The sequence below is a fragment of the Prionailurus viverrinus genome, chromosome A3 (genome assembly GCF_022837055.1).
Source record: "Prionailurus viverrinus isolate Anna chromosome A3, UM_Priviv_1.0, whole genome shotgun sequence".
NCBI classification, from domain to species: domain Eukaryota; kingdom Metazoa; phylum Chordata; class Mammalia; order Carnivora; family Felidae; genus Prionailurus; species Prionailurus viverrinus.
In genome coordinates, this window is record NC_062563.1 from 103,414,797 (window position 1) to 103,427,509 (window position 12,713).

At 40.5% G+C, this 12,713-nt stretch overlaps 1 protein-coding gene across 1 annotated transcript in view; it reads right to left on the reverse strand.

Annotated features, from left to right (window-relative positions):
• TTL (tubulin tyrosine ligase) overlaps positions 1–12,713 on the reverse strand; it is a 41,610-nt gene that overhangs the window by 23,503 nt on the left and 5,394 nt on the right. The window contains exon 3 of the mRNA XM_047854107.1: positions 3,785–4,017. Coding sequence (XP_047710063.1) covers positions 3,785–4,017 — 233 coding nt within the window. The remainder of the gene's footprint in view (positions 1–3,784; positions 4,018–12,713) is intronic.

Genomic DNA, 12,713 nt, shown 5'->3' on the forward strand with positions numbered 1-12,713 from the left:
GTCCATTTATTTAGGTCCTTTTTGACCTCTTTCACAGTTGTTTTGTAATTTCTTTCTGTTTCATCTCCCTCAGGAACCATACTCAGATATCCTGGTTCCTCTTTATTTCCACTTGCCAGTTTTTTAGTATAGAACTTAGTCTCTTCTCTTCATTTCTTCTAAAATAGTTATCCTAAAACACTCCTTCCTACTAATGCCCTGAAACTGTATCACCTTTGATGCCTTGTTCTCCATAATCTGTTCACATTCCCTTCTATCTGTCCCAACTTTGTTTTCCTTATGCTATTCCTTATGTAAATTATTTCTTATTGAAAAAGGAATATACCTAATGCTGATAGGTGGGGAAAATAAAGGAAAAAGGTAGAAAGATACATTTTGATAACTTTAAAAACTATTATCATTGCAAAAAACATGGCATTAAAGTGAAATAGAAAAGTTACCTATGGTCTTACTTCCTAATTATTTTTATCTTTTAATATTACCTTCCTTTCCATAAGAGTAAAGACTGGCTCAATCACAGTGAACTCGCCTTAAACTGTCAATTTTTTTTCACTTAATATTGTAAATACTTTCACTGTTTCTACATTAACATCACAATTACGTCAGTAGCTGAAAAAATATCCCATTGTGTGGATATAAAAAATTACACATTTATTTGCTGATTGTTGGACAGTGGGATTGTTTCTAAGTAACACTTTGCTATTACAGGTCACATAATAAATCACTCTTGTTTCTTTTAAAATATTTTCCTGAAGTTAAGTTTTCAGGAATGAGATTAGTGGGCCAAAGCCTATGCATTCTTTATGGCTCTTCCTCTGTATTATCTTATTACTTTTTCAAAAGTCTGTGTATCACCACTAAGAGGAAGCAGTTCATAACAAACTTTCAGCAACAGTATGACTGAAGGTTTTTATTTTATAGGTATAAAATGATACATAAAATCTACATTTATTTTGTAAGTGTTGGATACCAGTGTAGCATATTTCCATGTTTCATTAACTGTATTTCTTTTATTTTTTATTTAAAAAAATTTTTTTTAACATTTATTTTTTTTTAATGTTTTTTTTAAACGTTTATTTATTTTTGGGACAGAGAGAGACAGAGCATGAACGGGGGAGGGGCAGAGAGAGAGGGAGACACAGAATCCGCAGGCTCTGAGCCATCAGCCCAGAGCCGACGCGGGGCTCGAACTCACGGACCGCGAGATCGTGACCTGAGCCGAAGTCAGAGGCTTAACCGACTGAGCCACCCAGGCGCCCCTGTTTATTTATTTTTGAGACAGAGAGAGACAGAGCATGAACGGGGTAGGGTCAGAGAGAGGGGGAGACACAGAATCTGAAACAGGCTCCAGGCTCTGAGCAGTCAGCACAGAGCCTGACACGGGGCTCGAACTCACGGACCGCGAGATCATGACCTGAGCGGAAGTCGGACGCTTAACCGACTGAGCCACCCAGGCGCCCCTGGGATTCTTTAAGAAGTTTCAAGGTGATAGTCTTTTTTCTTCTTTGTTCTCATCTCAACTATCTATCTGGAAATAGATGCATCTCTAGCCTTCTACTCCATTGGGTCCATGAGGGCAAGAGATCAGGTCTATTTTATCATCACTGTATCTCCAAACACTCATGACTTCATTCGTTTGTTCATTCATCACTCAATACAGATATTGAACTTTTGCTGGGTTCCAGGTGCTGCCCCGGCACCAGGGAGACAGCACTGAACACAGATGTGATAGGGCCTGCCTGTGCTTTAATAGGATCTGGGTCTGCTGTACTGTGTGTAGACTCTGGAGAGCGGGCAAGGGCAGGAGGACAGGGAGCAATGCTCCAGGTGAGTGGTGAAGGTGGCTACAATGCAAAATGTGTGGTGGGGTGGTGAACAGGAGGTCTTCATACTGGATATAGTGTGAAGGTTGAGTCAACTATTCCCAGCATCTGATACATACTCAATATTTGTTTAACAAGAATATAAGACATTCATTCATCCTAATGGTTTAATTTTGTAGTTACCAAACAAAACAAATGCATACCACTTATCTCAACTTCTCAAGCAAAATTTCTTCTTTGTTTGGCATTCTATTCTCTTTTTACCACTCCCTGATGCTGACCACGACTCCATGTCTTGTCTTGGTGAGGGTCCAGGTACCACCCAGGTAGGATCACTGCCATGACCTGACATGTCCTTCGCCAAAGGCCCTGCCTTACTCCTGGTTCTCACTCCAGCTAAGGCTCCATGATACAGGATATCCTTACAATGGCCATTATGACTCAAGCCCAAATCCACAGAAGGAGTATGGAGTACTGCAAATGTCTATTTCCTCTTCCAATTTCCCCATTTATCATTAGAACCAAGCTACTAGGATTGGTATTTGAGAAGAGGTCACAAGAGGGGAGAGAGAAGTAGGTGAGGTACCTGGCTCGTGGCAAGAGTCCAACTCTCCCACTTTCAGGAGATTCCAGGTGATGCCCTCCTGTCTCATGGTTGGTGGAAAAGAAGGTGAGGTCCACTGGACCGGGAATAGAAATGAATACCAATGGCCAGATGGTCTTCCAAGGCAATAAAAGAAGAATTAAGTTCAAAATGGAATGGTTTTAAAAGGAGCATATGATGGTAGCTACAGAGATAGACTGTGTTTATGTGTTCATTACATTGGGAACAGCCTGTATTTTGAGCCTGAGTCAATATTCTAAATCTCATTCCTTCTATGCATTCATTCAACACATATTTACTGAGTGCCTCTGGGGAGGGTACAGAGATGAACAAGACAGAATGTCTGTGTTTACATGGAGCTTATGGTAGGATAGAGGAGACGAGCAGATAAACATATGTAATATAGTGCTGGGGAGAGGTTAGTACAAGGATAAAAAAATAAAGCAAGGCAAAGGACAGAGAGCAATGGACATACAAGCTATTTTAGAAAAAAAAAGGGCTTCTCTGACAAGGTAACATTTGAGCTGAAAGAAATAGAAAATAATCGATAAGCACATTCAAGATACGCAGACAAATTTAGAGTATTTGTAGGACTCTAGGCAGGCATGGTTATAGAACAGTGAACGAGGCAAAGAACAGAGATGGGACCAGAGATACAAGCAAATGTCAAATGGTGTCGGCTACCATCAGCAGTCTGGAGCTTATCTGAACTGCATTGGGAAGCCAGCTGGTCAGTCTTGAGCAGGGAGTAAAATGATTAGATTTGTGTTTTTAGATACCACTCTCTCTTAGAGGAGAACTGGCTGGGAGCAGGCATAGCAGTTACACAGACCAGAGACAATAATAGTTTTAACTTCAAGTAAGAGCAGTAGAAATGGCAAGAAAAAGTCTAATTCAGAATGTGCTTTGAAGGTAGAGCTAACAAGACTTGCTGATGCATTAGGTATGGATTATAAAGAAAAGAGCAGTCAAGGAGGAATCCTAGGTTTGGGGCTTCGGAGACTAGGTGAGGAGTGGGATCACATACTATGTGGGAAGACTGAAAAGAGGGGTAGGCTGGGGTGGGTTAAGTTGGGCAGGAAACGAAGAGTTCTGTATCAGACATGTTACATTTGAAATGCCCTCCACACTGGCTCTGGAGCGTAAAGGGAAATATTTTGGCTGGAGGTATACGTTTAGAAGTCATCAGTACCTAGATAAATATTTAAAACTATGTAACTAGACATGGTCTCCACCCTTGAGCATTCAGATTAGAACAGTCATTCACCTAAAGATATCATTGAATTCTACTGCACAATAGAACAAAGCACATAGGAACCTACAGGAAAGAAAGAAGGGAACAGCAATGCCAACTCACCTTTGGCACCAGCTGATGACTTTGCAATCCAAACATTGCCTTCTCTCTCTTCCTTCTTTCTGTTGTAAGAAGCCAGGAAGAATTCCCTTTCATCTGTCCTTGAGCTATGGATCGGTGGGTGGATTCCATTCTGTGCTGGGGCAACTGGGGTCTTGAGATTAGTTGGGTAAATCACATAGGACTCTGGAAACCATGTGCAGGACTCAGCCAGGTCTGGGCTTGTCTTGATTAGCCTGACAGATGACAGAGGGTCAGTCTCCCTTCTTAGTACACCCTGCCACTCCATTCAGAAAAGCCAGTGCTTTCCCCCAGAGCTTGTCAGGAGGCAGGGCAATACCAGAGCCAGGAGCTGGTTTCTTTATCCCACTCTGCTCTTGGCCTCCCTGAGCAGACCAGTAAGACACTATTGGGCAGCACATAGCTACTACACGCAGCCCTTAAGGCATGTTCCAGATAGTTAAACAGGAGCTTAATGTCTAGAACTTTAGCTCCTTTTATTTGTTCACTTTAAAAGCAGTATTTAACTAGGTTATCTTTCACTTTTTTTAAGTTTATTTATTTATTTTGAGAGAGACAGAAACAGTGTGAGTAGGGGACGGGCAGGGAGGGAGAGAGAATCCCAAGCAGGCTCCATGCTGCCAGCACAAAGACTGACACAGGGCTCAAACTCATGAAACCTCAAGATCATGACCTGAGTGGAAACCAAGAATCAGACGCTTAACTGAAGGCGCCCTCAGAACTTCAGCTGTTTTTAAAATGCATCTCTAGGGGCGCCTGGGTGGCGGAGTCGGTTAAGCGTCCAACATCAGCCAGGTCACGATCTCGCGGTCCGTGAGTTCGAGCCCCGCGTCAGGCTCTGGGCTGATGGCTCGGAGCCTGGAGCCTGTTTCCGATTCTGTGTCTCCCTCTCTCTCGGCCCCTCCCCCGTTCATGCTCTGTCTCTCTCTGTCCCAAAAATAAATAAAAAACGTTGAAAAAAATAAAAATAAAAAAATAAATAAAATGCATCTCTAGGGGTGCCTGGGTGGCGTAGTGGTGAAGCGTCTGACTTCGGCTCAGGTCATGATCTTACGGTCCGTGGGTTCGAGCCCCACGTCAGGCTCTGTGCTGACAGCTCAGAGCCTGGAGCCTGCTTCATTCTGTCTCCGTCTCTCTGCTCCTCCCCTGCTCACACTCTGTCTCTCTCTCTCTCTCTCTCTCTCTCTCTCTCAAAAATAAATAAACATACATACATACATACATACATAAATACATAAATTAAAAAAACACATCCCTAAGGAAACTGGAAGCAAGTCTGAAACCATACTTTTTCAACATTTACGTTGTGGTTAGGCTAAACTTATGCTAAAAAAACAAAGTAGAGAATTTAGGAAACTATATTCTAGTATTTACTAGAAAAAAATACTATCTTGGCCCAACTCTCTGAAGAACAAAGGCCACTGCTTAGGAATCTGAGTTATCCGGGGCACCTGGGTGGCTCAGTCAGTTAAGCATCCAACTTCGGCTCAGGTCATGATCTCACAGTTGTGTGGGTTCAAGCCCCATGTCAGGCTCTGTGCTGACAGCTCAGAGCCTGGAGCCTGCTTTGGATTCTGTGTCTCCCCTCTCTGCCCTTCCCCTGCTCACGCTCTCTCTCTGTCTCTCAAAAATAAATAAAAATGTTAAAAAATATATTTTAAAAAGGAATCCAATTATCTATTTAGTTCATTGCTTGTTTTTAGCGCAACCTGGCTTCAATGACTATTAGAATAAAGCAGGAATCTACCTTTTTTTAATGTTTACTTATTTATCTTGAGAGAGAGAGAGAATAGGGGATGGGTGGGGGAGAGAGGGAGAGAGAGAGAATGAATATCCCTGACCTGGGGCTTGAACTCATGAATTGTGAGATCATGACCTGAGCCAAAATCCAAGAGTCAGACGCTTAACTGACTGAGCCACCCAGTTACCCCAGAATAAAGGAGGCACAGAATAATGGGGCATAGGACTCCAGTGATCATAACTAAAAACACCTCCTGACCCCAAAACAACATGACAGAAGATAAAGTCAGGCCATGAGCAAGGCACTTAATAAACACAAGGGCTTACTAAGGGCCTCCCATTGCATTTCCTCTCCAATCAGACCCCCAAAGGGGAAAGCACTAGCATCCCATTTCATAGATGAGGCACTGGGTCCAACCAAGAAGCAAATTTCCAAAGATCATAAAGGTAGTAGGAAATAGGTACTATGCAAGCTCCAAACTCCCGGTCCTCACTTGAAACTTACTCTTACTTCCCAGGAATCAGAGGCAGGAAGGAACCCACACAAAGATCTGCAGGCCTTCCCTAAGGTGCACTCCCTTCACTATCTAGAACAGAACTATTAATGTTAAACCTGTGTTAAGATCCACCGGCAAGGGGCACCTGGGTGGCTCAGTTGGTTAAGCATCCAACTTGATTTCAGCTCAGGTCATGACCTCATGGTTCGTGAGATCATGCCCCATGTCAGACTCTGTGTTGAAACCACAGAGCATGCTTGGGATTCCCTCTCTCCTTCTCTCTCTCTGCCTCTCCCCTGCTCATACTGGCAGGCTCTCTCTCTCTCTCACTCTCTTTTAAAGAAATTAACATTAAAAAAAAAAAAAGATCCACCTGCAAAATCAATCTATGAGCAAACGGCAGAAATAATGAAATTTTCAACAGAGATTTAAAGTAAAATTATTTTTTCAGAATTTTTAAATGTTTTTATTTATTTTTGAAAGAGCATGAACGGGGGAGGGAGAGAGAGAGAGAGGGAGACACAGAATCTGAAACAGGTTCCAGGCTCTGAGCTGTCAGCACAGAGCCCAACATGGGGTTCAAACTTGTGAACTGTGAGATTATGACCTGAGCTGAAGTGGGACGCTTACCTGACTCAGCCACCCAGGTGCCCCTAAAGTAAAATTATTTTTAAGCCAAAGGCAACAGAATTTGAAAGTTACTTGAATTCAAAGGAACAAAAATCAATAAATTTCTAACTCACTGAATATTCCACTCTATCTACACTGGCCAAACAGTGGCCACTAGCCACACGTGGCCTCTGAGTACTTGAAATCTGGCCAATGTGACACGGGAACTGAATTTTAAACTTTGTTTAGTTTTAGTGTAAAAACTGAAGTGTTGTATTCTCCCATTATTCACAACTTCACTCTTTTGGTAGGATGGCATTAACCATTGCACGACCTCAGATATTTCTCCGGTCCTGCAGCAGGCACGTCAGGCCATGTGTTGTTCCTAGTAGCTGACATAAACATGTCACTGTTCTACTCTGCGACAATAGATTGATTCAGTTCAAGTGACTTTATCCCCCATCCATTGATGAAGCATCATAACGTGCTTATTATGCGGACAGCACGAGTTACAATGGTAACTATGTAAATCGTAACTGGCAACTACTGTGAAATGTAACTATGTATCTAGCTAAAAAACAAGTAGAGAAAATATTTTAAATTTAAAACAAAGGCATACTACCAATGCCAAATATTTTTTTTGTAAAGTTAATGTGATAGTTTTACTCCCTTTGAGTTCGTGTATCATTCACACCTTCATTGCTACAATTCCATCTGCTCTTAACCTGACGATTGACTTCATAAGCACAGCCTCCAGCATATTCCTGGTGTACCCCAGACAGTTAATTTACCATGGCTTTGATAGAGGAAGAAATTTCTTCTCTCAGTTTTTGATTCTCACTTAAAAAAATTTTTTAATGTTTATTGAATTTTGGGATACAGAGAGAGACAGAGCAATAGTGGGGGAGGGACAGAGAGAGAAGGAAACAATCTGAACCAGGCTCCAGGCTGCGAGCTGTCAGCACAGAGCCCTGTGCAGGGCTCGAACCCAGGAACCTGAGCCAAAGTTGGATGCTTAACCAACTGGGCCACCCAGGTGCCCCTTGATTCTTATCTTTTTAATCAAAGACCGATGCAGAATTGAGTGGGGATGCCAAAGCTAGAACTATGACCAGGACAGTAATGGGGGAAAAAAAAAAAAGAACTGGCAGAAGCTATGACAGAAATTACACAATCAGTGGCAACTGCAACTTGCTATAGCAGAGTTACAAAGGAGACATTTTCAGAAAATACATAATGTAATGAATTTCATAAGCAGTTTCCACTCAACCATAAGAAAATGGGTGGGGGGAGCAAACCAAAAAACAGACTTTTGGGGCGCCTGGGTGGCTCAGTTGGTTAAGCGGCCGACTTCGGCTTAGGTCATGATCTCGCAGTCCATGAGTTCGAGCCCCGCATCAGGCTCTGTCCTGACAGCTCGGAGCCTGGAGCCTGCTTCGGATTCTGTGTCTCCCTCTCTCTGACCCTCCCCCATTCATGCTCTGTCTCTCTCTGTCTCAAAAATAAATAAACGTTAAAAAAAAATTAAAAACAACAACAACAACAACAAAAAACACAGACTTTTAACTATAGAGAACAAACTGGTGGTTACCAGAGGGGAGGTGGGTGGGGGATGGGGATTAAGGAATGCACTTGTCATGATGAGCACCAGGTGTTGTAATAAGGCTTTGAATCAGTAAATTCTACACCTGAAGCTAATATTACACTGTATGTTAGCTAACTGAAATTTAAATAAAAACTTAAAAAAAAATCAATGAAATTTGTGGCTGAAATCAGAATTAAATACCTAACAAAAAATGTTTAAACATATTTTTAACAGGCTCTGAACTTGTAACTTTGGTCAGTTATAAAATGGCATGGATTCTTGCACAAAAAAGAAAACCATTTCTATTTATTTGTTTGTTTGTGTATTTATTTATTTATATTTTAGAGAGAGAGAGTGAGCAGGGGAGAGGGACAGGAGAAAAAGAGTTGGAGGATCAACTGAGCCACCGAGGCGCCCCCAAAAAACCATTTTAGATAGAAATACAGCTGGAGGAAATATTTTGAGGAAAACAGTAAAAATAAGACATTTTACAAAGAGTGAACAATCTTTAGCTAAGTCATGAATACTGCCCAAGGAATACAAAACTTTTCTAATAGTATCAAAGACTGATTCAAAAATGGAAAAATCTTAAATATTTTCCTTCAGTTTTAGTTGAATTCTATTACATGAGGTGTGGCCCAATGAATATTTTGGGAATGTTCTGCTTCCAATATTTTTTATAAGTTTACTTAGTTATTTATCTTGAGAGAGAGAGCAAAAGAGCACACACACGCACACACAAGTGAGGGATGGGCAGAGAGAGAGAGGGAGAGAAACCTAAGCAGGCTCTGCACTGTCAGTTCAGAGCCCAACAGGGGGCTCAAACTCACAAATTGTGAGATCATAACCTGCGCTGAAATCAAGAATCAGACGCCTAACTGACTGAGCCATCTAGGCGCCCCTCAAAGAATTTTCAAATACATGAAAAAATATCAAATTCCAGCCTTAAAACTACCAACCTTGTGGTGTAGATATTTTTAAATCTTTTACATCTGTCAAAGAAGAATCTCACCTACATGTGAAAATTTCTATTGTGACAGTGCTTCAGCTAGGTTGGGTTGAAATCGGATTTATTGGGATTTTAATACACTGATGCTTCCTTTAGTGTTTCGTTGTACTATATGGTACATATTGGAAACACTTGCACTCAGTTTTCTGAAGCCCACTCTATGAAAACTATCAGGGATACAGTTGTTGAAATGGTTTAGTATATACTTGCAAATGCTACAATGATTCCCCAGTATGGAACTGTTGAAAGAAACAGAAGACAATAGATTTAATGATACTGTGTTCTTTGCCAGTGTTCACTAATTGAGAGAAAGGAGTTCTACAAAGATTCACTATATTGTCAACTCCAAATCAGATTCTCTTGAAATAAAAGAAAATGCTTCCCAAATCAATAATTATTTTATTCAGTAATCAAAGATAAAAAGCGGCAGTGTGATTTACATCTTCTCATCAATATACGCTCTAGGCGATCAAGCTAAAGTTGAAGCTCCAAGGAAGGGAAAAGGAGATCTTATTTATGACCTAACCAGACAGGTGTGAGAATTTATGCTCCAATTTCATAACACAGCCAACAATAATGATTTCACATATTTTTATAACATGACTCAGTAGAGGAGAGCCTGGGTGGCTCAGCTGGTTAAGCATCTGACTCTGGATTTCAGCTGAGGTCATGATCTCAGTTAATAAGATCAAGCCCTGCTTCAGGCACAGCGCTTGACAGCATGGAGCCTGCTTGGGATTCTCTCGCTCTCTCTGCCCTTCCCCAACTTGTGTATGGGCATGTGCACATGCTTTCTCTCTCTGTTTCTCTCTCTCAAAATAAAGAAATAAACATTTAAAAAGAGCATGATTCAGTATGTAGAAGATTTAAATTGAAATAGACAGCATTATGCAAATTGGCTACAAAAACTAAAGAAAAGTTTTAAGAACACTTTGTTGACATTGCTAAATTTAGAATTTCTTTTCACTTTATTCAATAACTCTTTTGAATTAGATATTAATAGGGGCGCCTGGGTGGCTCAGTCGGTTAAGCAGCCAACTTCGGCTCAGGTCATGATCTCACGGTTCGTGAGTTCGAGCCCCGCGTCGGGCTCTGTGCTGACTGCTCAGAGCCCGGAGCCTGTTTCAGATTCAGTGTCTCCCTCTCTCTCTCTGACCCTCCCCCATTCATGCTCTGTCTCTCTCTGTCTCAAAGGTAAATAAACGTTAAAAAAAAAAATTAAAAAAAAAAGAATGAATTAGATATTAATAATACGTGTTGACATAAGAGTTGATGAATTTATTTAACTTAGATATAGTTCTGAAAACTCAAGTCATTCTTCTAAAAATATGAACCAGTTTTGCCAATGTGTCTGCAACTATGAAAGGAAAATGATTTTTCATTGAGTTACCGAAAAACTTTACGTGGGAACAACTTGAGTATGTAAATCAACATTTCAACCATAAATGTTCATGAAATCTAAATACAGAGCAAGGGTTTTAGATGAAAATTTAGTGTCTGGATTAAGATGTTCCAAAAATGTGAACTTACACCAGAGTTTGAAGACTCAGAGAACAAAATCTATAAAATATCTCATTAATTGTTTTTATATTAGTAACATATCAAACTGATTATTTTGGATTTTTCTGGTTAAATAAAATATATTATTAAAGTAAAATATTAATCTATCACCAAAGAACTGATCACCTTGAGGAAATTAATCAAGTCAAATTTGGAATCAGCAAGGCCAGGTCTCCAAGGACTTCAGTCAGTCTAGCAAGACAGGTTTTCATTTGAAGCTTGTTGTGACCAACCAGCCCCCTGCCATCGCCTCACCACACTCTCATTCAGTTCCAGCAGAGAACAGAATTCATTGTTCCATAAAAGCGAGAAGAAATATTCAGGATTTCCCAGGGTTGACTCAATCAACTCATAAGCTACAGTAAGAACTGCTTCAACGAGTATGAAATAATGGATTTAATCTTTAAAATTCTTCCTCTCAAATGTTTTTCGACCAGGAGGTAAAAAGAAAATTTGTCCAATGCCAACCTGTTCTCAATACTGACCTCCTTATAACAGCTAAAGATATCAAGAAAAAGGAACGAAGAGTGTTTATATTTACAAATAAAATAGCTGGAGAAGTCAGAAATACGTTGTTGTGTAATTATTATTCCATCTACCATCTGATAGAAGGAACTATGAAGGAATTAGGAAACCGACATTCCATTTTGGCTTAAAAAAGAAATAAACTATGATCATTTGCTGTAACATCAATTCTAAATGCAGTGATTTTTGTTGTAGTGTATAAAATATTTTCAGGCTCAGCTTTTGAAACAATTGTTTAAATAGAAAAAGGTCAACACAAGCTTCTACAATGGACCAAACATTTCATTTTTTTTTTAATTTTTTTTTAATGTTTATTTATTTTTGAGACAGAGAGAGACAGAGCACGAATGGGGGAGGGTCAGAGAGAGGGAGACACAGAATCCGAAACAGGCTCCAGGCTCTGAGCTGTCAGCACAGAGCCCGACGCGGGGCTCTAACCCATGGACCGCGAGATCATGACCTGAGCCGAAATCGGCCGCTTAACCGACTGAGCCACCCAGGCGCCCCTGGACCAAACATTTCATAATGTTACCATGGTATGTATACCCAAACCCAATAAAAACAAGTTTAAAGTTAGGATTCAAGGGAGAGTAGTAGAAAGCACAAATAGATTTCTGTGGATATCAAGGATTTTAAATTATTAAATAACTTTACCAAAATGATTAATTTATAGATTTTGTAATAAAAATGTTTTAACAATTAAAAAAAAAGTAAAATATATTGCACCTATTTCTTTGTATTTATTTTAATGTGGCTACCAGGAAATTTAAAATTACACATGTGGCTGGCATTCTGTTTCTGCTGGACAGCATCCTTTGCAATTGTTCCATTCTCTCAGAAACCCATTTAGAAGGAAATCACAAATGGAGGCTCATTTATATATATTAGGGGAAAAACTTCACAGGAGAAAAAGAAAGCCTTCAACCTAGGTCAGAGAGAAAAGCCACTCAGGGCTCTGAGACTACAGCCACAGGGTGTTGATGAATTTGTCAAAGTCCCTGAAGTAACAGGAGGAAGGCACTTGCTGTCAAGGGTCCAGTGGAGAACACTATCGAGACTCTAGGAAGCCCTGTGAGGGATGCCCAGTCACATGGCCCATAGGTTCATTTGTACAGACTGGAACTGCACAACGTGTAACGACATTAACCGCTATGGCAATGGGCAACCCAGTTATCCTCTATGAGTTGCCATTCTGCCCTACATTAAAATGAGGAAATTACATTTTTTACTCTTTGGAGCCCTCCGAAGCCATACAAAATTATGGAGAGAGACAAAATGACAAAGGGAACCATCGCTTCCTGGAACTACTACAATCCCTTGCCAGCCACCTAAGAGAATGAAGGAAGCTTATGAGGATAATCACAACCCCCAGCCTGCATAAACCAT